At 41.8% G+C, this 27,356-nt stretch overlaps 1 protein-coding gene across 8 annotated transcripts in view; it reads left to right on the top strand.

Annotated features, from left to right (window-relative positions):
- Window positions 1-817: 817 nt before the first annotated feature.
- LOC129705704 (serine/threonine-protein phosphatase 6 regulatory subunit 3-like) overlaps window positions 818-27,356 on the top strand; it is an 86,735-nt gene continuing 60,196 nt past the window's right edge. For 2 of the 8 annotated variants that reach the window (XM_055649426.1, XM_055649424.1), the window contains exons 1-6: window positions 818-2,378; window positions 14,114-14,346; window positions 15,621-15,807; window positions 18,611-18,748; window positions 19,116-19,181; window positions 25,972-26,084. In XM_055649426.1, coding sequence (XP_055505401.1) covers window positions 14,120-14,346; window positions 15,621-15,807; window positions 18,611-18,748; window positions 19,116-19,181; window positions 25,972-26,084 — 731 coding nt within the window. In that variant the 5' untranslated portion in view covers window positions 818-2,378; window positions 14,114-14,119. The remainder of the gene's footprint in view (window positions 2,379-14,113; window positions 14,347-15,620; window positions 15,808-18,610; window positions 18,749-19,115; window positions 19,182-25,971; window positions 26,085-27,356) is intronic. The other 6 variants (XM_055649427.1, XM_055649423.1, XM_055649430.1 and 3 more) reach the window with 3 other exon arrangements.

Genomic DNA, 27,356 nt, shown 5'->3' with positions numbered 1-27,356 from the left:
AGGGTCCTGAACATGAATAAAGGAGACTTTGAAAGTATAATGGAATTTGGCTAGGATAGACTGGCAAATTATACTTAAAGGGTTGACAGTGGAGATGCAATGGTGAAGATTTAAAGACCGCTTGGATGAACTCCAGAAATTGTTCATCCGTGTCTGGCGAAAAACTAAAACTGGGAAGGTGACTCAACCGAGGCGGATGAGAGGTCAAGGATAGTTTAAATCCAAGGAAAAGTCATATAAATTGGCTAGAAGAAGTGGACTGGGAGAAATTTAGAACTTAACAGAGGAGGACAAAGGGGTTAATTAAGGGGGGGGGGGGGGGGAAGAGCATGAGAGATAGCTTGCGGGAAATATAAAAACTGACAGTAAAAGTTTCTATAGGTATGTAAAAAGGAAAAGATTAGTGAAGATGAATGTAGGTCCCTTACAGTCAGAGACAGGTGAATTTATAATGGGGAAACAAGTCACAAGAGATTTGTGTGCAAAATTAGGGTATTGGGTATTGGCATGGATGGAGAACTATCTGGCAGACAGGAAGCAGAGTAGGAATTAACGGGTCCTTTTTGCATGGGCGGAAATCCTGGGGGGGGGGGGACCTGACCCCCCCCATGTTTTGAGAGGTTGGGGACAATCCCCCCGCATGTTTTGTGACCTGGGTGCTCCAGCCAGTCCCAGGTCGGCTTGCTTGCCCCAGGTCTGGCTGTAGTGCCCAGGTCACCTGCGTGCCCTGGGACTGGCTGTGGTGCCTAGGTCAGCTCGCCTGCCCCACATTCCAAAGATGTGCAGGTTAAGTGTTTCGGTAAATTGTCCCTAGTGTGTCGGATGGTGCTAGTGTACGGGGTGATTGCTGGTTGGCGCGGACACGGTAGGCCAAAGGACCTGCAGTTCCCAGGTCGCCTGCGCGCCCATGCCAACATTCAACAAGCAACTGGACAAGCCACTTGAATCAACTGACATTGAAGGCCACAAAATGGGACTTTTATAGAGAAGTACTTGATGGTCAGCATGGACATGGAGGGCAAAGATATGCACTGTACGATTCTATAACAAACTTGTGTTCTACATTGAAAGTTGCAAGCTAAAATTTCTCGTTGCCAGATTAGCGAAAGTAGATTATTTAATGCGAATTTAAAAAAATGTTCAGATAATTTAAGAATCCAATATTATAATTCGACCACAGTCCAATAAAATGGATCCGAAAGCTGTTTTCAGCGATATTTTTTATTTGCGATCATAATTCTACTAAAACTACTTAAGATAAAATGCGGTGACAGAGGTTCCACACAACGTAACGCAATTGAATCTGTAACAGACTTTCGCAGAAATTTAAGTTTTTCCAAAAAACCGCTCAAGGAGTCATCGCGCTTAAAAAAAAAAATACTGGGTCTCCCGTCCGACCGAGCAGTGTTAACCAAATATACTCGTATCTTTGGTGTTAACCCATGGCACTCTCGTTTTCAGTCTCGCTTTTCGATCGGTTTTGTTTCGACTCCCCACGTGTCTGTTCCTTAACAAGTCATCCATTCTCCCATGTACTTTTACCAAAATGAACTGCCCTAAAATGTCCCAAATTGATGCCACCAGTTTCCACTGAAATCGCACCGCTGCTCCACGGCCATTTTCAACAATCAAACGGCTCAGAACCGAGGGAGGAGAGAGGGGAGGGGGGTGATTTCACTCGGACTTAGCACAGCCCATGCTTATCATCCTATTTAAACATGTTTATCATCGATCCCACAGCCAAAATGGCTTATTGTGTGCCCCACATTTCCTTGATTATTGTGTTTTTTTTTGCATATCTTCCATTAGACCCTATTGTCACCCATTCCTTCTCTCCAGAGATGCTGCCTGTCCCGCTGAGTTACTCCAGCATTTTGTGTGTCCTAACATCCTATGATTGGATGGGCTCCCTTCGTTGGTGACGACGAACTGGCTCCGTGATAGACGGTGGGTTCTCCCCGCCCGCCGACGACCCTATTTTACGGGAGAGGCGCAACCAACACTGAAGCAAAGAAGCAAGAGCCGTTGGATTTCCTTGTTCGAAAAGGCGGGACCAAAGATCTTATAGCTCCGCTATAATCTTTGGGCGGGACCATCATGAAGGTGGTGGTTGATGGACAGTTTCGGTTGTCTCGGCGCAGTGGGTGCTGGGATTGTCAAAACAAGCCGCATCCGTCCGTTCTTCTGAGGTTAGACCCGCACAGGCAACGACGCCATCTTGAAAACTTGGGCTTGTTGCTGTTCTTTCCCGCCGATCGCGACACAGAAATGCATCTATATTGTTAATAGTTTAGTTCCCTGCTCTCATTTTAAATTTATTTAAAACAATCCCCGTCCCGGTTTAATTACTCCGCATAATAAATATATGAAACGGTTGGGTACGTATGAATGTAGTTTTTTTCTTCTTACTGTATTTTTGTATTGGAGATAAGGGATCTGGTGAGTTTGTGTTGCGGCCGGGGCCCTGTTGCTGTTTGTGTTTGGTTCCAATAATTGCAGAACGGAGGTTGTTACTGTCCCACCAATCCCATTCTCTCTCTCCCCTTCACTTCTGTTTAGATAAACTGAAGGAAAAGAAATCCCATATAGATGGAGTTTATAAAGTATTTTTGTCTTTATTTCTTGTTTATAGAAAAGTGACAGATGTCACAGATTACTTCGTTTTTGACTTTTGTTGATTTCAGAGGGGTGGTTCAAGTTGACTGTCAAAGCACAGTGTTTGTGACGGGTTTGACACTATTCAACATTTACATCTAAGCAATTACACTTTATCTTGTCATATTTGTTACTTTTCTAAATTGTTGTAGAAAATCTTGTTTTCTGGATTGATGTTATGAATTTAGGAAATAATCATGTTTTACTTTTAAGTATTCGTATTAAAAAACAAATTATAATTCAACCGAAATTTCCTTGGCGTACAGCATTTCATCTGCTGTGGTTTTATCAAGTAAACAAAATTGAATCATGCGCTGATTATTTTCAAACATTATGTGTGACATGCATCTTATACTCCATTCAATGTCTTTGATAGACAACGCTATTCTGCAGACATACATATTAATACTCTACCCTCTATATTGTTGCTGAATTAATCAAAACTCATTGTAAATAAGGAATGTACAATAAATTATGATGACTGTCCCTGAGGTCTACTGTTGCTTTGTATTGAAATGTTCTGGTGATTTTCATTAGATGTAATGGAGATCTGCAACAAAAATTTGCTTTACAGCATAATTAATGACTTTCAAATATTTAACAACTGAGATTACATTTTGATTCACAAAATGATGAAAATAAATCCAAGATTAAGAACTGAGAATCTTATTTCACATTTTGTAGTTGGTACAACACTATCCAAGAAAAACTAGTCAGAACCCAGAGTAATCCCAGTTGTCTGCAAGGATTCACCCATAATAATATTGTTTATTAGACTTGTATTTGTTCTGTGTGAAAGCTGAACAGCCTGGGCTGTGTTTGACATCTTGAATCCTTCTCCACAGTTAATGTGATGTGTCAAATTTGTCAAATGGTTATTTAAAGACATGTTATTTACCATCAGCTGTTTTTTTTAAATTGTAAGATAACGCAAGAATTACTTGATATGTCATTCGTATTGTTGGAACTTGCATGGACAGGGTAATATACTTAGAATTATATTGTATACTTGCCAATGCCATCACAAGTAGGTCTCATAACCAGAAGATAACTTTTTGTTGAGTTTTTGATAAAGTAAAGCATTAGATCTTGTGTCAGCCATACGTTACCATAATAAAGCAAAATTATTAGAAAAATACATTTGTAGAAGATGTAAAAAGCAAAGGATATCATCTTGCGTTTCCCTGCAACTGATTTGACTGAAGCGTTGCTCATTTTGCTGTGTAAATTTAATTACCTCTATGTTACATTGAATGTTGTTGCTGGAACAATTTTTAATTGTGGCAAATCTCACATGGTTTGTTATGCTTTGACGGGAAAGATATTCTGATTTTAACTTCTTATCATGATATGTATTTCACATCGGCACCAAGGCAAAGCAGTACTCAGAGAGTGATAGCTGTGTGGAATGAGCTTCCAGTGAAGGTGGTGGAGGCAGGTTCGATTTTATCATTTAAAAACAAATTGGATAGTTATATGGACGGGAAAGGAATGGAAGGTTATGGTCTGAGTGCAGGTAGATGGGACTAGGGGAGAATACATGTTCGGCACGGACTAGAAGGGCCGAGATGGCCTGTTTCCGTGCTGTAATTGTTATATGGTTATATGGTGAATGAGGTGAAAGCAAATTAATGGATCTGCTCCTTTTTATTAATCTACAGCCATTGCATGGCCTATCCTGGTACAAAAAATGACTCATTGTGTATAAACTAAAATAATATAAAGATGTTTTTTTTCCTAACTCTTCCATTCTTAATTTCTACAGATTAGTTTAGTGAGATAGTTAAGTGAGCAAATATTTGATGTTTAAATTGCCAGACTGCGTACTCGGAGATTTACTTTTAAACTACTTGAGCTCCAATGTTAGTGTTTTTCGTATTTACAAATATATTTAAATTCTATGTTTAGGTTTAAAAATCAAAAATATAGTTGTCATTTCTGTAATTATTAGTAAATGGAAACGGGAACTAGGTGGAAACGAGGGGCTGCAGATCTTGTTTTTCCAAGGAAAGATATAAAATCCAACTGCCAGCGTGATATCAACTGTCTTGACTTTTCCACAACATTTACCCACTCTAATTTCACCCCCTTCTGAACTCAAAATCCCAATGCTTTTCTTTGCAGCCACAGGAGATGTAATGCCTGTCCCTATACCTCCTTCCTCGCCTCCATTCAGGAACCTTGAGTGACTTTCCAGGTGAAGCAGCGGTTCATGTGCACCTCACCCAAGCTCATCTACTGTAGCCAGTGTTCCCAATGTGGCCTCCTGTATATAGGGGAGTCCAAGCATAGACTTGCCAGTTGTCCTTGGCCAAATCCATTACCAGAGTTAGGCCAGTCACAAACAGGAGGAACAGCACGTCATTTTCCACTTGTGTAGCATACAACTGACGATATGAATATTGAATTTCCAACTTTGTGTAACCGGTACAAAACAACTACCTCCCTCCCCATTTTAAACCCCCCCCCCCTCCCCATCCCCATCATAAACCCTGCCCTTTCCTCCCCCTTCACCTACATTCCTTTTCCCAGTTACACAAATTGCACCTCGTCAATGCTCTAGCTTCACAATTCACCACTTTCTAATCCTTTTGTCTCACACCCTGAATGTGTTCATCTCTGCCCTATGTCCAGCTATCTACCTATCAAAACATCCCACCGCTTGTGTTTACCTATGACCTGCCATGCTTTGTCCTGCCCCTACACTTTTCTAGCTTTCTTTCTCCCCGTCCCTGCAATCAGTCTGAAGAAGGGTCCCAACCCAAAACACCACCTATCTATATTCTCAATAGACACTAGACAATAGGTGCAGGAGTAGGTCATTTGACCGTTCGAGCCAGCACCGCCATTCAATGTGATCATGGCTAATCAACCCCGATCCTGCCTTCTTCCCATATCCCCTGACACCGCTATTTTTAAGAGCCCTATCTAGCTCTCTCTTGAAAGCATCCAGAGAACCTGCCTCCACCTGAAGCAGATCATTCCACAGACTCACCACTCTCTGTGAGGAAAAAGTGTCTTCTTGGGGGATGCTGCCTGACCTGTTGAGTTACTCCAGCAGGTTGTGTCTCTCATTCCAGATTTACCCTTTCGTGCTGCCTGAAGTTTTTGCATGTTTCATTAAGATCACCATCATCCTTGTAAACTCATAGATATAATTTCTTCAGCCACAGGTAATTTTACAGCCTTCCTATCCCAGAAATTAGCTTAGTACTTCTTTTGTGGACTGGTTCCAATTCCAGTATATTGTTTGTACACAAAAATGCTGGAGAAACTCAGCGGGTGCAGCAGCATCTATGGAGCGAAGGAACTAGGCAACGTTTTGGGCCGAAACCCTTCTTAAACACCAGTATATTGTTTCTTCAGTGAGGGGATCAAAAGTGTGCATGGTATGCCACCCTGTATAATTGTAATAAACCTCCTTCCAAAAAGTACTGGAAAGAGACAGGTGACGGGAGAGCAAATGGGCACGGGAAGATTGGCTGCTAGCTGGTGCCTCTGCCTCTGAGTGAGTGAGTCTACTCTGTGCTCTCAATTCTACTTGGGTTGACCCAGTCTCCAATTGTTGCGTTCCGGGATGGTTAGTGTGTGGGCTGGAGAACCAAGGAATGCGGAACTGTCATGTTCCCATCTGGCTAGGGTTCGGTTTTGGGAAGACAAGGCATGTGGAAATGCCCTGCTCCCACCTGGCAGATTATGCTCAAAACAATCTTGCTATTCTCTCAAACACTTGTTCAAATGCACACTCCAGAGACCACATCTGGCGTATTGTGTACAGTTTTGGTCTCTTAATTTGAGAAAGGACATCCTTGTGATTGAGGCAGTGCAGAGTAGGCTCACGAGATTGATCCCTGGGATGGCGGGACTGTCATATGAGGAAAGATTAAAAAGACTAGGCTTGTATTCACTGGAGTTTAGAAGGATGAGGGGATATCTTATAGAAACATATAAAATTATAAAAGGACTGGACAACCTAGATGCAGGAAAGATGTTCCCAATGTTGGGCGAGTCCAGAACCAGGGGCCACAGTCTTAGAATAAAGGGGAGGTCATTTAAGACTGAGGTGAGAAAAAACGTTTTCACCCAGAGATTTGTGAATTTATGGAATTCCCTGCCACAGAGGGCAGTGGAGGCCAAGTCACTGGATGGATTTAAGAGAGAGTTAGATAGAGCTCTAGGGGCTAGTGGAGTCAACGGATATGGGGAGAAGGCAGGCACGAGTTATTGATAGGGGACGATCAGCCTTGATAACAATAAATGGCGGTGCTGGCTCGAAGGGCCGAATGGTTTCCTCCTGCACCTATTTTCTATGTTTCTAAAGGTACAGGCTGTCCATTCATTGGATGTTCATAACTTGTGCAGGGCCGGTATTTTTAAACTCCCTCCCTCTTGCAATAAAGACCAATATGTTATGTACCTTCCCAGCTGCTGGCTATACCTGTCTTCAAACATTTTGCAATTTGTGCACAAGATCACTGGGATCCTATTGCACTTTTGCAGTCTCCACTTACTGAAATGCATGACCTCCCTATGTTTCTCCCACTTTCCCATATTGAACTCTATTGGCCAAGATTCTGCCCTCTCACTCAATCTATCTTCATCCTTTTGCAGAGTTCAAATATCCTGATCGCAACATGCCCTCCCACCTATATTTTTATAATTTGTGAATTTGCGCTTTTTCTCCCCCAATATGAATTGTAAATAATTGAGGGCCAAAACTGATCTTGGGGCACTATATTGTTTATATTCCTACATTCTGAGATGGACCCATTTATTTTGACTACCTTCTCTTGAATGCAAGTCCTGTAATCGATGACACAAAGATAGATGGGCTTGAGTAAGATGTAGAGATGCTCCAGATTAATTTTGACAGGATGAGGAAGTGTGCAGATACAAGACAGATGCGGTGTATGTGGATTCATGTGCCGTTCCGACTTGGGCAATAACATCAAAACATTATTATCATAATTACTTATTTTTATAAAGATGGAGATGCAGTGAGGTCCATGTGAGGGTGAGTATGCAGGTGATTAAGAAAGCAAATTGTTTGCTGGACTTCACGGTGAGAGGAGTTGTTAATAGAAGCAGGGATGTCATGCTACATTCGTACATGACTTTAGTGAAACCGCACTCATTTTATGTGCAGTTTTAGTATCCTTATTTGATGAAGGATGTTCTTACAATGTAGGAAATTCAGGATACAAAGGACATTTATTATCACATACATCAATTGGTGTAGTGAAATTTGACGCCATGCAGCACACAGATAATGATAAGACACAACATTAACGAATTTACCAATAAACATAAAAACATCCCCCCACAATGGTTCCCACTGTGGGGGAAGGCACAAAGTCCAGTCCCCATCCCCATGTCCACCCATAGTCGGGCCTATTGAGGCCTACGCAGTCCCGCTATGGGGGCCGATGTTCCAGCCCCTTCTTCACCGGGTGATGGTGCACCGGCGTCGGGAGAACCCTCTCAGCGGCTTGGGATGCCTGGAATGGCCGCTTCCTTACCGGAGACTGCGGCTTCCGAAGCCAACAGGCCGTGCTGGATTGAGCTCCACCACTGGCGATCTCGGCGAGAGATCCCAGGCTCCCAATGTCAAAGCTCAGCGCCGCCGTTCCACAGTCCTGCAGCTCCGCGATGTTCACCTGCGGTCTCAGCATTCCGGAGCTCCAGCGCGGCGACCCGGGCAATGCGTTGCCCGCTCTGCTCCGCGATAGTGCTCCGCCGAAGCCGAGGATCTGGCCGGTCCCCTCAGGAGACGCCGCTGGCAAGGACGGGTCGACGGTGCAGCCCGGAGAAAAGCCGCCTCTCCGACCAGGTAGGGACCCTGAAAAGCAGTTTCCCCCTTTCCCCCGCCCCCCCACTCCCACGTAAAAAAGGCTAGAACACCGAAAACAAAAACTCAACTAACTAAAAATAAAAAAAAGAGATGAAAAAACGGACAGCTTGAGGCTGAGCAGCCATACCCGTACAGGACGGGGCCCCTACACCAGAAAAGGTTCACCAGACTAATTTCTGCGATGGTCCGACAGACATGTGAAGAGAAATTGGGTCGTTTAAGTATAGGAAAGAACTGCAGATGCTGGTTTAAATCGAAGGTATCACGTCCCCTCCATGGTTTGTGAGGTAGGGGACAATCCCCCCCCATGTTTTGTAATCCGGATTTTGAAATTCGGTGAAAAAAAATCTATTAAAATCTCCGCTTTCCGTGAGACAGTGGGGGTGCCACTGTTAAGCGCTTTTTAAATGTCTCCATTAACATCGTATTAACATGATGTGTCCCACCAATTGTGTTTTGCCCTTCAAGTATTACTGAAGGTATTCACGTAGAATTTCTTAAAGCTGTCTGATGCGGGTACAATTACCATTTGAACTAATTGGATGTATTGGTGGATGGGAAAGATTTAAACGAGTATCGGATTTAACCGGGTCAGGTCATTAGGCTCCGGTTGAACGGGCTTCCTGGCTGGCTTACAGGTAAGCCCCTCATTCGGGTCACTCGCGATATTTAGTATGTTTTTCCCGAAACATCTCCTTCTCCAAGGTTGGTTCTTCTGTTTCCCGTTATTTGCTTCCGTTTTATTTGTCTAAGTGTTATTTATCACGTTGCAGCTTTTGAAAGATTCAAGCGGGTAACAGACGCTTTCTAAGGGCTGAATTGGCCCGTTCGCGGGGCCTTTCATCACCCGGCGCAGCTTAAAATCAATCTGCTGCGTCGAGGCGATCGAGGCTCCCGATGTTAAAGACCCCGCTGGCCGATTTGAAGCCGCGCCGGGCAATGAAAGGTCCCGCAAACAGGCCGATTGAAGCCCCATGATTCAGGGCGGACGAAGCTGCTGTTGCTGGAGTTCATAGTCGGTTACCAACCAGGTCAGCTCCCGAAGGTAGACAAATATGCTGGAGAAACTCAGCGGGTGAGGCAGCATCTATGGAGCGAAGGAATAGGTGACGTTTCGGGACGTTCCTCAGATCTGCTGCTGACTCACCTGCTGATTTTCTCCAGTATTTTTGTCAACCTTCGATTTTTCCAGCATCTGCAGTTCTTTCTTAAACAGGTCAGCTCCTGATGTTACCGTCCACAGGGCCCATGGCTGAAGCATCCATAGCCTCGCGTGTTTGTGCGCGCACATGCGCGGGGCTAGGAATCGTGTCCCCCTCCCCCCCCATGATTTGATAGTGATTTCCACCCCAGCTTAAATAGTCAAGATTTTATATTTGAAAGTGAACCAATTCTAGGTTCTACAGCAAAAACAAATGTCCACATTCATATGTCAAGATCTCTTGGGAACTTATATGTCCCAGCCATTCCTTTGCTTTTCTAAACACCAATGAACGTTAGCCTAGCTTCTCCAGCCTTTTCTCATTCCAAGCATTAATTTAGTTAGCCTCTAAACTGTTTACATGACTTCACATCCTTCCTTAAATTATATCAATAGTATATGCCATCAATGCTATATACAGTGAGTTGGAAAATGTCTCACCAATACCCTATATAACTGAAGCATAACCTACCTACTTTTGTATTCAGTTCTCTTTGCAATAAACAATAATATTCTGTTAACTTTCTTAATTTATTGGTTACTGTGTGGCACCGTTTAAGGACATGAAATACATTAGTGTGTGTGTAAATATTGTTACATTGAGGGGGGTTTTGCCTTCACTGTGTCAAGAGTAAGTGAATCTTATCGTCAACATCACAAGATTAGAAATTGTTCAGCCAGAGCTGAACACACTTCTCGGCATCTGCATACAAGTGTCTTGCGCTTCTTGTGCATAGTGGTGGAAAGATTGGTGGAAACAGGGCTGCGGCATAAATGCTCTTTCCTTGACCCCAGTAAGTGAATGATCTCTTATGAACAAAACTGAACCAGGATGCTAACTGGCACATATTTTTATATCTTCCAATTTGGAAACCCTTTCACTTTCTGTTCTAAAATTAAGTTCCTGACTTCATGCCAAATTCCTCTTTCAGAAAATATTTTGGCAACAAGTTTCTATGAATAGTCTATATTTTCACCTCACATTGCCTTTCTCCATAGTTGTTAAGACTTCAGCCTGTTATTGAGTTGTTTACAGTGAAGCACTTTATTAGGTTGCATTCGGCAGCGCGACTCACCTGTTGCAGCGGCCCCTACAGCCTGTCTGTCTTTTTTTTATTATTGTCTAGTTAAATGGAGTTGGTAGTGTTTTTTAATGCTGTTTTTAACTGTGTTTATGTGGGGGGGGGTAGGGGGAAACTTAAAAAAAATCTCTTCCCTGCACGGGAGACCCGACCTTTTCCCTGTCGGGTCTTCATTGTCGTTGGGGCCTAGCACCGTGGAGCGGCCTCCAACCGGAACGACCTGCGGAGCTGCGGACTACTCGCCATCGTGGGGCTGGCCGGTCTCGGAGCGCGGAGAGCGGTGGTGGATCGCTGCTGCGGCCCGACCCCAAAGCTCGGAGGCTCCAGCTGCAGCTGCAGGTCCGGTGGACTGGGACATCGGGAACTCGTGGGTCCGGGTGAGAGACCGCTTTCCGGAGCTCCCGCAACGCAACTTCGCCAGCCGTGCCGCGGGGTTGGAACGACCCGGAGCAGGGCCGTACATCGCCTGACGTGGCTTTAATAGCCTTGGGACATTCCAGCGCCCGCCGGAGGCTCCAACTTTGTGACTTTTGGGCCGGGAGCGGGGCCGTACATCGCCCCGCACGGCTTAAAATGGCCGTGGGGCCTACCATCGCCCGCCAGGGGCTTCGACATTGGGAGAGAAATGGTGCAGGGGAGAGAAAAGACTTTGCCTTCCATCACAGTGAGGAGGAGGTTCACTGTGATGGATGTTTCTGTAAGTTGAATTGTTTGTATGTCTTGTAGGAAATTGTCTTTGTTTGTATGGCTGTGGAAACGGAGTTTCGTTTGAGCGAGGTTTCCAGTATCCTGAATATCAAATATTCAGAAATCCACTGACCTGAAATGTTGCAGCCATAATAATAACTGTTAAGTATAATTACTGCTTCAGTAAAAAAAATAGAGATAATTATACATTGCTGTCTATTTGATTAAAAATCTCTTTATTGGGTAGCATTCCCTACACATGCAGCCTCCAAATAGAATGACCCCTGTCAGTTACAGAATTATATTGTAACAAAGTGGGCATTTAGACTCAAACATCATTTTATGGGCATTGTGTTAATCACAGTGTCAGCCTATTTGGAATACATTATTGCGATTTCCTTACTACTCACCAACTATGACCTGCTAAAATTGCATATGGCGTGTACTGTGATCTTAACCTCTGCCTGTGCAATCTATAGCTTTATATATTTTATGTTGTAGACTTTATATCAAATAAAACACTATATTGAATATTCCACTTCATTGTGTGCATTGTCTGATTTAGTTTTCATTCTGCAAATATGGAAGGAGAGGGAACACCAAACAGGATATCCCCAGAAGTTGTTACTAAGCTACAAAATATTGTACAACAACAGGAGGCAAAACCTTTCCCAGTTATAGTGGTGATGATTGAGGGATGAATAAAATGTATCATATTTCCATATTTGAAACAGCATGGAGTGAATTAAGTGATTAGTATATGGTTTTTAAATACTTAAAGAATGTGCCCAGTCTGTTGGAATAGCCAATGTGCGTGCAAGAGGTTAATTCCCGTGATGGCGGGACTGTCGTATGTTGAGAGAATGGAGCAGCTGGGCTTGTACACTCTGCAGTTTAGAAGGATGAGAGGGAATCTCATTGAAACATATAAGATTGTTAAGGGTTTGGACACGCTAGAGGCAGGAAACATGTTCCCAATTTTGGGGGAGTCCAGAACCAGGGGCCACAGTTTAAGAATGAGTAAGCCATTTAGAACGGAGACAAGGAAACACTTTTTCTCACAGAAAGTGGTGAGTGTGGAATTCTCTGCCTCGGGGCGGGGGAGGCAGGTTCTCTGGATGCTTTCAAGAGAGAGCTAGATAGGGCTCTTAAAAATAGCGGAGTCAGGGGATATGGGGAAAAGGCAGGAACGGGGTACTGATTGGGAATGATCAGCCATGATCACATTGAATGGCGGTGCTGGCTCGAAGGGCCGAATGGCCTACTCCTACACCTATTGTCTAATGGTGTCGGCACAGTGGCGCAGCAGTAGAGTTGCTGTCTTACAGAGCCACAGACCTGGGATCGATCCTGACTATGGGTGCTGTCTGTATGGAGTTTGTACGTTCTCCCCGTGACCTGTGTGGGTTTTCTCCAAGATCTTTGCTTTCCTCACACACTCTGAACATGCTCAGGTTTATAGGTTGATTGGTTTGGTGTGAATGTAAATTGTCCCTAGTGTGTGTGTAGGATAGTGTTGATGTGCGGGGATCGCTGGTTGGTGTGGACTCGATGGGCTGAAGAGCTTGTTTCCACGCTATATCTCTAAACCAAAAAAATAAACGTTGGCACCTAAATAATAAATAGTTGATGGCCCAACCATCATTAATTAACACTGATATTTGGATGCATGCATTTTAGCAGACCTATAAGCTGCTGCACATATGATACTTTGCTGTGCCACTATGCAATTTAAACCTAGAGAGGTTTCAATCCTAGAAAAAGGTGGCACAATGGCACAGTTGGTAAAGCTTTTGCCTCGGTGCCAGTGACCCTGGTTCGATCCTGATCTTGAGTACAGTCTGTGTGGAATTTGCACGTTCTCCCTGTGACTGCATGAACTTCCTCTGGGTGGTCTAGTTTCCCTTTACTTTCTAAAGACATACATGTTTGTAGGTTAATTTGCCCTAGTTTGTGTGGACCTGGTGGGCCGAATGGCCTGTTCCCATGATGTCAATTCAATTCATTTTTTTTTAAAAGCAGCCTAATGGATCGTTTAATTACTTTTCGCATTCTGTTAAGTCTCTTTGAAATGTCACCATTGATTCACCGTTGTTAAGTTACTGGATTCATGGTGCTTTTTGCAGTTGTGGCATAACTGGACTATTTTCCATTTGGGTGGATGGCAGAATTCTAAAGCTGTAGTGAACGTAACCAGAGTCACAGCTAGATTTTCAATACGTAATTAACGCAACTGGGTTTTTTCATTGTCCATAACCTTTGTGGTATGCAATGCAGTTGGTTGTTCTTTATGTCACTGAGAGTGAACTGAATTGGCTGAAGATTAACTCATTTCATCTGCTGCTAATGTTCATTTTACATTCTACATTTTCCCAAAACAATTTAAAAATTCAAATATAGTGTCTAATATCTTTCTCTGCCTAAGATAAAAAAAAATCATTTTGCATTAACTAGAGATTAAACTTAACCTATTTTTCATTGTGTGTTTGACTTTTCTTTGCAAAATACTGTACACTTACCTACTAAATTACCAGAAGAAGCGCCTGATGTTTTCTGATCAATCAGATTAGTTTATTTTAAACAGGTGAACAATAGCTGCACCCCTATTGACATTTCTCTTTTTATCGTTTAAATCAGTGCATCATGTTTTGGAAGTTTGATCTTCACACATCATCCCATGTAGACACGCTCCTGGAGAAGGAAGATGTGACCCTTACTGAATTAATGGACGAAGAAGATGTTTTGCAGGAATGTAAAGCTCAGAACCGTAAACTGTTGGATTTCCTGGTCAGACCACAGAGTATGCATGATTTGGTAACGTATATCACCCAGGAACCACCAGACGACATGGACGAAAAGATGAAATACAAGTAAGAAAATCTTATTGTAGGAAATGTTTTCAAATTAAGCTTTCATACTTACGTGAAGTTTACCAAGCTAGATTGGTGTGGTTTCCAAATTATGTTAATGTGGTGACTGGAAACTTGTAACTCTCATTTATTGAGGAGAATTCCACTGTATCACAAAAAAACCAACAACAAAAAACCAGCTTCCACTATTTTCTATACTAAAGAATTCAAGTTTCACCATCCTTTGGTTCCATTTTCCTAATTTATCACTTTTCAGTTGAGTTGTGGGATGTAGTCGCACAGATGGTACTGCTGCATCTGTGCTAAAATAGATGTATTAAATGTTCTTGCTTAATAGTCATTAGCAGCGCATCTTGGTGTCAGACTCCATTGTTTTTATATATGGGGCACTAAGCCATTTCTTGATATGTGAAAGGAATCAAATAGGTTGAAAACTGACGTACGGTCAAAAGGACGATGAGATGACCCTCCTTTAGTTTTAGGCACCCATTGTAATTGTTCACCTTGAAATATTAAACTCAACTATAATTTGTATCTCTGCTCATAAAATATCCCTTTGCTGCCATTCCATTATTCTAATGGTGCACTTTCTTCAAGGTTCATACATATTTCCTAGAACTGAACGCCTTTGTATAGCTGAACTAGAACTTTGATTCCCTACTTTTCTAGTTCATTAGAAATAAAGCCAGGCATTCCTTACTGTATTTTCTGTAAGAATATTTGACATTTTATTGATGTAGCTCCCAAAATCTTTGTTGGTCTTCCACTCAATCTAGCATTTCATAGGTAATCTGATCAGTTCTTTTTGTTTATAGCTCAAAATGAATTAGTTTGCACATGATTATGTTGAAAACCTTTTTCCTTGTTCAAAATCTATTAATATTTGTTTATAATTTTATGTTTCTTTTGCACTGTCGATCATATTACCTATTGCTGTGTTGTTTACATATTTGAACACATAGCCCATCTTTCTGCTATGGAAATAATTAATCGATGCAATGAGCATTTATTTATGACTTAGATAATGCAGTTAACCAGTTTGTTTTAATGGAGGGGAGTTAATACATCTTGTAATAAGAGCCCATTGTATAGATATTTTGCTATATAATAGACATTTGCTACAAGATATACATGTAAATGTTTTGAAATAACAGAAGTATGTTACGTTAGAATATGGTCGTGCTTTCGTAAAATTAAGAGCAGGTTGTTGCAAAATACTAACCAGCAGTTCCTTAATTATACCTGTCATATAATGTTCTGAATTTTTTTTCCAGATATCCCAACATATCATGTGAGCTGCTTACTTCAGATGTAGCACAACTAAATGACCGACTAGCAGAAGATGAACCTTTGCTAACAAAACTTTACAGCTTTCTGCAGAATGAGCTACCACTTAACCCTTTGCTTGCAAGTTTTTTCAGTAAAGTGCTAAGCATTCTTATCAGTAGGAAACCTGAACAGGTAAGAGATGTGTACTAAATGTTATTATTTGCTTATTTTTTTTTAGTGTGTTAACAGTTTCCATGTTTTAGTACTGTAAGAGATAGAAGGGAAACATAGTAAATTTACTTGGTCCGAATGACCAGAACTTTGTTATTCCATTTCTATCCCCTTATGCAGTTTTGTTTCAAGTTTCTTTCGGTATCTTTCCAGCGAAAAGTATTGTATTATAGATGTTTATGTAATACTTGTTGTTGCCTTGCTTCATTGTTATTGCTGGTTTGGCAATTGCTGAGAAGTGTAATCGCACAAGCATTTACTCATTCTGAATATGGACTTGCTGTGGTGTCCAACTTATTGTGCATATTTTCAAAGATTAAATGGCTGTTTGGTTGCCAACAGTTACATTTTGAAAAATGAAATGCTTTTGTGATGAATTTTCAAATACTGGGAGGCTATCATAGATGAATAGCTGGAAAGGGTGCAGCCAAGATATACGAGGATGTTGCCAGGACTCGAGGACCTAAGCTATAGGCAGAGGTTGAGCAGGCTAGGACTCCCTTACTTGGAGCGCAGGAGGATCTTATAGAGAGGTATGTAAAATCATGAAAGGAATAGTTCAGGTAAATGCAGTCAGTCTTTTGCCCAGAGTACGGGTATCAAGAACCAGAGGACATAGGTTTAAGGTGAGGGGGGAAAGATTTAACAGGAATCTGAAGGGTAACAGGTGGTAGGTGTATGGAATGAGCTGCCAGAGGAGGTAGTTGAGGCAGGTACTATTGCAACATATAAGAAACATTTAGACCGGTACATGGATTGGACGTGTTTAGAGGGATATGGGCCAAACACAGGCAGGTGGGACTAGTGTAAATGAGACATGTTGGCCGTTGCGAAAAAGTTGGGCCGAAGGGCCTGGTTCCACACTGTAGGAGTCTATTACTCTAATATCATGTTATATATTAATATATAATATTAATATATATTAGTCTATTACTCTAATATCTAATATCATAATATCTAATTATCACCCGGTGAGAACGGCCAGGAACATCGGGCCTCAGTAGAGGCAACTGCGGTGGCCTCAATACGCCTGACTTTGGGGTGAACTTGTGGTTGGGGACTGGACATTGTTCCTTCCCCCACAGTGGTATCCATTGTTGGGGGGATGATTTTTTGTCTGTATGGTAATCCTGTTACTCTTTGTCCAAGATGGCTGCCGTGAAGGGAGAGTGGACGCTGGCGCGCTTTAGCTGCCGCTGCTCTCTCTTCACACTGTGTTTTTGATTTTTTGTTTTTGGACTGAATTCTGTTTTTAATTTGTGTTTCTGTGATGTCTTTATTATTTCTTTTATTCTGATTGTATGTTTATATTCCTGTTAATCTATGTAAAGTGTCCTTGAGATGTCTGAAAGGCGCCCTATAAATAAAATTTATTATTATTATTACTCTAGTATACTGACCAAATATTGTCAATTAGTTAAAAATGTCTGCAAATCGGATTTGTCATCACTAGAACAATGTTCACAGTACCTGGAGTAAAGAGCATAAAATAACATAAATTTTTTCATAAATTGGTAGTTAGAATTTTCTTATTTTCTTGAATATTTGAATGCCATGAAACATTTTTAAAATTATGTTTAAAGGAGCTGTGTTGAGCCGGTGTTCTTTTACACAGTATGATGGGTGCCTGGAACTTGCTGCCAGGAGTGGTGTTGGAAGCAGATACAGTAGTGTCATTTAAGAGGCTCTTAGATAGGCACATGGATACGCAGGGGATGGAGATGTATGGATCGGGTGGAGGCAGAGGAGATTAGTTTAATTTGGCATCATGTATGGCACATATATTGTGCTGTACTGTGCTGTATTATTTGATGTACTATGTAACGTTATGCAGGAAATAGTTGAGCAGGAAGAATGATACTAACTGAAGATTTCTCAATCTCGCCCGTATATTTGCATAATTCGGTGGCATAATGCTAAGGTTAAATAAATGATTAAATTAGCAATTTTTGCTGTTGGCTTTCATATTCTTATGATTTAAGTTGTATTTTTTATTTGTATGGTTAATATACTTTCCTCCAGCAATTTTCTCTACTTTCTTGAGTTATTTAAAGATGCTATTGAAAACCTCAAACCAATGTCCCACGGTACGAGTTCATTCCAAAAGTTCTCCCGAGTTTGCGCTGATTCGAACTCGGAGATTTACGGTAATGGCCACTCGTCGGTACTCGGGGCTCTCGTGGACATTTTTCATCATGTTGAAAAATCTTCACGAGTCTTCCCGTGCTTACCTGCCATTAGCGAGTCTACCCGAGTACCTGCCGTTAGCGCTAAGAGACGTCCCCGAGCTCCGACGTACCCACTACGTTCATTCTCCGTGCTTACCACGAGTTTGATTATTTTTAAATTCGGGAGAGCTCTTAGAATGAACTCGTACCGTGGGACAGGGCTATAATTCTCACAAATTTGGTTATTTCTTCTGCTATCATTTCCTTCAGTGTTTTCTCTAGTTACGTTGCCTTGGGACAATTTTCTACATTAAACATACTATGAAATTGCAAGTTATTGTATGTTACTGAAATTTTAACATTATTCTGAGATCTGCCTCAATTTCTTTTTATGAACTTTGCTTTTTTGAGGCAGAAAATTTTGATAATGAAAACAATTATGAAGTTGGAAATAAGAGTTATTACTGACTGCACCCAAGTTTTGATGCTGGAAGGATAAAGAAAGAAGCTAATTAATTAACTTTTGCCTACAGTTGTTGGGACTGTATTTTATTGCCATTCAAGAAATGTGCTTTTAAAAAAATCATCTTCTGCAGATTATTACATTTTTACGAAAGAAGGATGCATTTGTAAGTTTAATGCTCAAACACATTGGGACGTCGGCACTTATGGACTTGCTACTCAGGTTATTGACATGCATTGAGCCACCACAGCTAAGGCAAGATGTTTTAAATGTAAGTCGAAAAATTCTGTGTATTATATGGATAGATCATGTACAAATTATAATTTCCAGCATTTGACAGTGGAGGTAGGGGAGGGGTTGTTAAATAATGTGAAAAGTGAATGCGATTAATTAATTCTGGGCTGGAAAATGTGGATGCAAGCAGGTGAAATATTATTAATTGTTGAATAGTGGGCAGTGTAGTTGGTTATGTTTAAGAACACATTTAAACTATATGTTCAAGTGAAGGAAATAATATCTGAAGCATCTATTGTTGTGAAGGATACATTTGAGATGAAGGCGGAGGAAATTTTGATTTAGCATTAACTTCAATTTTAGTTTTGCAACATCTTTTTACTGGTGATGTTTATATTTTGCAGTGGTTGAATGAGGAAAAGATTATTCAACATTTAATAGAAATGATACAACCATCTCAAGATGAAGATGTAAGTAGATGTAAATTATGGTATTGCTGGAAATAAATGTGGGTTATGTGGACATTTAGGCACTGAAGAATTTAAATAATCTAGTTGGTTTCATATAGTTTTTTTAATCTGAAGTTTAACCAAAGTTCAGATAATCATTCTTGTTGGAACCTATCTTTCATTAAGATGGTCATTTATGAAATTAGATCTTTCAGTTCATACTAAGTCCTCCACTTACCTTATTTTAACAAGGATCGCCAGTAAGTACTATCTTTGGTCTCATTTAGAACTGTTGATCAAATATCATAAAGCTTTTTACCCACATTTTTGAAGACAATATAGAGTCTGGAATCTGTCCAAATTTGATATCTTTATTCATATTAAAATTGTCGCTGGTAGTCTTCACTGAAATGAAACTTTAGAAGAACTTTTGTGAATGCCTTTTGGACCTTGCATGGTCATTCTTTTCCAGAAACATTTATTTCCCAATTGGTCGAGCAGATTTAATTTGAAGGACAATATACAGGCATGGAAAGTATGGCATTTAATTCCAAGTTGGCATATAAATAGTATTTAAATCTGTCTCCTAAGAGATTCCCAATGACATCCTTGATTACATTTTTTTTTTTGGTAATTGTTTTTTGGTACTGTGTTGGGAATTAGCTGGCTTCCATATGGTAACTCTGGCACAATTTATAGTAGGATCTGCAGGTCAATTTGCCTATTGCCAGTTCCCTTGAATTGAATTTTAATTGGATAGCTGCTTTTATGGTCTATGTCTTGTTTTCTGCTCTGACCATAGTTATTGCTTACTTAACAATATAATTAACAAATTATATTATTTTAGTGGACAGCTAGTCTGTTTTTCAAGCTGTTCTTTTAATTTTGAACTGTTTACTGCTTTAAATGAACAGCAAAACAAATATTCTGAAGACCAGGGTTGCCGAAGCTATGTTGAGTACTCAATGAGATATGCGTGCTTGCTGTCCCTGACTTGACGACGTTATTTCTCTTTTTGTTGAGTCTATAACAGTTCTGTCTCCCTTAGTTAATTTATTTACAGGTTAGTACCTTCGTTATTTGGACAGACCCAGAAATACACAGGGAGGTGCATTTCCCCCTATTTCAAATATCTGTGACTTCTCTCTGCCCATCACTATTTTTCCCCCTGCACAGTGAAATAAATAGCACCTCCAGTCATAGGTAAGTGTAGTCAGTTATTGATACTGATGCCCTGGTGTCCACTAACTTGTTGTATTGCTAGTCCCCTAGTAAAGCCCTTGTGCATGTCCGTGGGTGACCATAAGATCATAAGTGATAAGAGCAGAATCAAGTCTACACCGCCATTCAATCATGCCTGATCTATATCTCCCTCCTAACCCCTTCTCCTGATAACCCCTGATACCCGTACTAATCAAGAATCTCCTATCTATCTCTGCCTTAAAAATATCTATTGACCTAGCCTCCACACACTTCTGTGGCAGAGAATTCCACAGATTCGCCACCCTCTGAATAAAGAAATTCCTCCTCATCTCATCCCTAAAGGAACATTCTTTAATTCTGAGGCTGATCTAGTCCTAGACTCTCCCACTAGTGGAAATATCCTCTCCACATCTACTCTATCCAAGCCTTTCACCAATCGGTACGTTTCAATGAGGTTCCGCTTTATTCTTTTAAACTCCAGCGAGTACAGGCCCAGTGCCGTCAAACGCTCATCAAATGTTAACCCACTCATTCCTGGAATCATTCTTGTAAACCTCCTCTGGAACCTCTCCAGAGCCAGCACATCCTTCTTAAGATATGGTGCTCAATACTCCAAATACAGCCTGACCAGCGCCTTATAGATCCTCAGCATTACATCGCCGTTTTTGTATTCTAGCCCTCTGGAAATAAATGCTACCATTGCGTTTGCCTTCTTTACTGCCGATTCGACTTGCAGATTAACGTTTTGGGAATCCTGCACCAGCACTCCCAAGTCCCTTTGCATCTCCAATTTCTGAATTCTCTCCCCATTTAGAAAATAGTGTAAGCCTTTATTCTTACCACCAAAATGCATGACTCCACACTTTGTTACACTATATTCCATCTAGTTAGTACTAGCAATGGAGGATGCCACCGGTTGTTTGTCTGACCTGGATGCTTTCTGCACCAGATTGAACTGTTTGGCAGTCAGTGGACAGTAAGGCATACTATGGTTTCTGTCTTTATTTTGGCAGGTGATTCTCCCATCTTCCTCTCTTATTAGACACCACCAGCCATGGCCTGTTAGACCACAGTTGATCTCCTATACCGTTCTATGTCTAGTGTGACAGTCTCTTGCTCAGTGTCCTAGTTGCTGGCACACAGAGCAAGTCCTCTCTGTCCTCACAGCAGCTACATTTGCCAGTGCCACCTTGCCTCCTCTCTTCTCTCCTCTGGTCTATCCCCCTGGGCTATGTTACTTTTGCAGGATAGCTGGATCCCACATCTATTCCCAAGTTTAAAACCTTCTGATAAGTTGAGCTCCGGCCATCCTTCTACATTTTCAGAAAGACCCGATTATTCCAGGACTGTCCACATCCGACATCCGCAGTGGCGTCAAACAAGGCTGCGTCCTCGCACCCACACTCTTTAGGATTTTCTTCACTCTGCTCCTGAAACATGCCTTTGGCACTGCAACAGAGGGGATCTACCTGCGTACTAGATCAGATGGCAGGCTCTTCAACCTCACCCACCTCAGAGCAAAAAGTACATGAAGCTCTCATCAGAGACATGTTGTTTGCCGATGACGCTGCAGTTGTGTCCCACACCCAGCAAGAACTACAGTTACTGATGGACCACTTCTATTGGACTTGCAAGGACTTCGGACTGACCATCAGCCTGAAGAAGACGAACGTCCTGGGGCAGGATACAGAGGCGCATCCTGTCATCACCATCGACGACTATGAACTCTATGCCGTCCATCAGTTCACGTACCTCGGCTCCACCATGACCGACAACCTCTCCTTGGACACAGAGATTGATAAGAGGATCGGGAAGGCAGCTACAACTCTCGCTCGCCTCACCACTCGAGTGTGGACCAACCCAAAGCTGACAGTGAAGACAAAGATAGCAGTCTACAACGCCTGTGTCAACAGCTCGCTGCTGTATGGCAGTGAGACATGGACAACATATGCCAGACAGGAGAGAAGACTCAACACCTTCCACCTTAGAAGCATCCGCCATATCCTGGGCATATCCTGGCAAGATAGAGTGTCCAATACCGAGATCCTGTCTTGCACTGGCCTTCCCAGTATGTACACTCTACTTAGGCAGAGACTGTGGTGGCTGGGACATGTCCACCGCATGGTGGATGGCCGTATTCCAAAAGACATCCTCTATGGAGAGCTGACATCTGGGAGGAGAACCATCGGCCGCCCCAAGCTACGTTACAAGGATGTCTGCAAGAGAGATATGAAGGCACTCAACTTCGATGTGGAGTCCTGGGAGAGCCTTGCAGCTGACCGCACGAGGTGGAGAGGTATCCTGAACCAACATCTCAAAACGGGGGAAGAGAAACTGTTGAACGCAGCGGCAGACAAGCGGGCGCGCATAAAGGAGTGCAGCAGCTTCAACAAACCAGAGACCACACACAAATGTGACCTTTGCGACAGAGACTGTCACTCCCGTATTGGTCTCTTCAGCCACAAGCGACGCTGCTCAAGCCGAGGTTTGGAGCAAGCAGCCAACAATAGGATGCATCACCCATGGTTAGTCATGACCGAGGGGGGCCTACGAACTACATCTGAATATTCTTCATATGCCTGATATTTATGGTCTGCATAATCCATGGCAGACTCATCTGTTTGCAAAACTGCCCTTTTAATTTCAAACTTACTCAATCCAATGTACCTTAGAACAGATATTTTGAAGACTTGTTTTTGTTTTCAATTAATTACTGCTATTTTCATGTACTTTTTAAAATTCCGGAATAATCCCCAACATTGGATGTGTCCTGTATTTTGCAACAGATTGCATAGGTTTTTACTCTATTTACAATATTCTGGTATTGAATGCAAATAAACATTCTTGCCTAATACTCTTTGTTATGTTTGTTGTAGGGGTTGGAGTGCATTTGATATGTTTTATGATGGCACAATTGTGTTGCTACAGTAGCTCTGACCCCCTTCTTCCTTTTGTAGAGTAGGAACATTTGGATGTGTATGAATTTTGTGTTGACTTTCTTTCCATCTAACTCGAGGTTTAAGTGTGTTCACAACCCTCAATCTCTTCTGAGGCCAGTTGTATGAAAATGTTGTCCAGATGCAGTTTCCACTTTGAAGGAAATTACCCGAAATTCGGGAAATTCTGATTGTCTTCGGGCAATTTTAGGGAAATGAAATAATTTCGGGAAATTTCCAAGCCCGGTAAGCCTTCCCCAACTGTGCATGTGCGACTGCCGCCCCAACTGCACACGCGCGGATACCGGGCCCACTGCGCACACTCGGGGAGACGCGAAGGGGTCCAATCAGGCCCGTGGGATGATTTGTGGGGGGGAAAAAAGTATGTACCTGTATATTTACAACCATTCGCGCCTGCGAGTGGGGGGTGGCCCATCAGCCACATCACAATTGAAAATGGCGCCCGTGACAGTAGGGACGCCGTCTCCCCGCGAATGCGCAGTGGGCCCGATATCCACGCGTGCGCAGTTGGGGCAGCAGTCGCATATGTGCAGTTGGGGAAGGTTTACCTGGCCGGGAAATAACATCAATTTCCAGGTAATTTGGAATTCTATTTCAGGAAAAAAAATGTTGAGTTGTGGAAGCACTGTCCAGATGTATGAAAATATGAAACGATGGTCCATTGTTGGCTGTGGGGCAGTTGATAACGAGTTATACAGACAGTGAAACTTAACAGGATGACAGTGAAATTAGTATGATGACGAGGGTGGGGGAGGGACGGTGAGAGAGGGGATGCAAGGGATACTTGAAATTAGGCATATTTATACCACTGGTTCGCTTTCTTCAGAGACTGTTACCTCCGCAGAGACCATTATCTCCCTGGTTAACTCATCCCTTCCCACCCAAACCACCCACTCCCCAGGTACCTTTCCCTGCAATGACAAAAGATGCAACACCTGCTCCTATACCTCCTCCCTTGACTCTGTCCAGAGACCCCAACAGTTCTTTCAGATGAGGCAAAGGTTCACTTGCACCTCCTCCAACCTCATCTGCTGTTCCAGGAGTGGACTATATATCGGCGAGACCAAGCGCAGACTGGGCAAACGTTTTGTTGAACACCTTCGTTCAGTCCGTCTTGACCCACGTGATCGCCAGGTTGCCACACACATTAACTCCCCTTCCCATTCCCATACTGACCTTTCTGTCCTAGATCGCCTCCATTGTCAGAGTGGGGCAAATTGGAGGAACAGCACCTCGTATTTCGCTTCGGCAACTTACAACCCAGCGGTATTTCTCTAACTTCAAATAACCCTAGCATCCCCCCCCCCCCCCCCCCCCCCCCCCCCCTCCCCCCCCCCCTAGTTGTCGTACTAGTTTCACTGTCGTCCTGTGAGTTTCACTGTCTGTATAACTTTATCACCTACCCCACAGCCAACAATGGACCAGTGAAGGCTCCAACTTACTTGATATCTTTCATTCATCTGTTCTATGTACCGTCTATATCTCTCGTTTCCCTTTCTCCTGACATTCAGTCTGAAGAAGGGTCTTGACCCAAAACTTCATCCATTCCTTTTCTCCAGAGATGCTGCCGGAACCGTTGAGTTACTCCAGCTTTTTGTGTCTTTCCTCAACTTCCTGAAGTTATGAGAAAGTTCTTCAATCTCAATCTGGTTGGAGGCTAATTTCCTTGTTTTATCCACGGATAAAATGGCATCATATTGTTAGATTTAGGAAAACCTCTGATGACTAGCGCACAAAGATTGTCAGGTAGGTGAATGAGAGGTGCGGTTTCTCTGCTGCTGAAAGCAATATGTGGGCCGATGAGTAAATTTTCCAAGGATTTAGGCCGATCAAAATACCAGTGTAGTGATCCATGAATTCCTGTAACTTAATTCTGTGTTAAAACTCTAGCCAGTTGCCAAATTATGCATCTCATCTTCTTAGAAGATATTGAATTGCATGCATTTGTAATAAATGCCATTTCATCTGATTTAGTTCTCAAATATTTATGTTAATGTATTAGAAGGAAAGAACATTCAACATCCATTGTAATATCCTTCACATATCACAAGTTTATTGATTTGTTTTTCTACTTTGCTACCTGCCACCCTTCTTCTCCCCCCCCCCCCCCCCCCCCCCGCCCCCAACCAAAACAAAATGTCAAGGAAATAATTTTTAATTAGTGGTTAACAGAGGGTAATGAAGCATATTGCTTTATTTTCCTTCCTGACACAATTTCTGTAGTTTTACAATTCTATAGGGTGCTTTAAAAATATGTAGGTATTCACAATATAACTATAAAATGCCACACTACTTTTGGCATGCTCTTATTTATGTATTGGACTGCAGAACTACAACAGGGGAGTGGTCCAATGAACAAGATACTGTCTCAAGAAGTGCGAGCGGTGATACACCTGGAGAATGCAAATAATTACATTATTGTCTGTTACTGTCTGAAAACCGAAGGATCTTGGCATGCAAGTGTACTTACGCCTGAAAGCGGTAGAACATATTAAATGGTTAAGAAGCATATGAAATACCTACCTTAAAAAGACACAAAGTGCCAGAATAACTCAGCAGGTCAGGCAGCATTTTTGGAGAATTTGGAATACAGTTTGATGTTTTTTTTAATTCTAAAATGGTTGTCCTCAAACATCAATTTCTCTTTGTAGAGGCACTCCAATGCATCACAATCGTTGTGTGAAATCATCCGCCTTAGCAGAGACCAGATGATTCAGATGCAGAGCTTACCAGAACCAGATCCACTTTTGGCCACAATAGAAAAGTATGTAGTTTGATAGAAAATAATTGTTATCATAAAATTGCACAATTTGTATTGAATTTATAATGAAGGCAAATGTTATGCAGGTAAAATTATATGATTTCAACATTATCTGTTGGAAAAGAATTGCAATAGTTTCATACATTGGAAAACTAAATGGTTGCATTATCTCTTGAATATATTTGTATTTGTTCAGCGGTATTAAGATTGGATTAACAATTAATATGTCTCATGTTTGATCAATATATATTAAAAAAAAAAGAGAATATAAAACAGCACAACACAGGAGCATGCACTTCAATATCTGTGCTGAACGTGATGCCAAGTAACACTAATCTGCTCTGCCTACGTGACCCTCTATTCCATGATATCCATGTTCCTATCTAAATGTTACAATCTTATCCGCTTACACCACCACCCCTGGCAGCACGTTTGAGGCATTCACCACTCTTTGTGCTTTACAAAAAAAATTGCCCTGTATTATTCCCTTAAACTTTGTCCCTCTGACTCTTGTGTCTTTGACATTTCCACCATGGAGGAAAATGTTCCGACTGTCTAACCTATCTATGCTTCTCATGATCCAGCCGCAACCTCTGATGTTCCAGAAAAAACAATCCAGGTTTCCTTTTTAACTAATATCCTCCAATCAAACCAGCATCTGGTAAACCTCTGCAGACTCTTCAATGCTTCCACATTCTTCAAGCAATGGGGTGACCATAACTGTACACAATACTCCAAATGCAGCCTCACCAAAGTTTTAAAAAGCGCAACATGATTTCCTGACTCTTATACCCAATGGCTCAACCGATTACGGCAAGCATACCATGCACCTTATTTATCACTGTATTTACTTGTATTTACTCTATCTGGAATCAATGGACATGAGCCCCAGAATAATAGTAATTTGAAAATCCATAAAAATAATGGATTTTATTGTCATGGAAATTCCACAGCATGGAAACATGCCTTTGGCCCTACTTGTCCATGCTGACTACAATCATTATCTGAGCCAGTTCTATTTGTCTGTGTTTGGCCCATTTCTATCGTTTTCTATGTACCTGTCCATATATGCTTTAAAGATTGTAATTGTACAATCTCTGCAGCTTTTTCTGCCAGCTCATTTCATTTACTCTGTGTGCAAATATTTTTTATATTGTATATATTAAATATTTTGACTTCCCTATCCTGGGAAAAAGACTGGGACCATCCACCTGATCTACACCCCTCATAATGTTCTATATCTCTATAAGGTCATCCCATAATCTCCTTTACTCT

The sequence above is a fragment of the Leucoraja erinacea genome, chromosome 18 (genome assembly GCF_028641065.1).
Source record: "Leucoraja erinacea ecotype New England chromosome 18, Leri_hhj_1, whole genome shotgun sequence".
Classification (NCBI taxonomy): domain Eukaryota; kingdom Metazoa; phylum Chordata; class Chondrichthyes; order Rajiformes; family Rajidae; genus Leucoraja; species Leucoraja erinaceus.
Note: the sequence above shows the minus strand (reverse complement) of the source record. Positions and strands in the feature narration are given on the sequence as shown.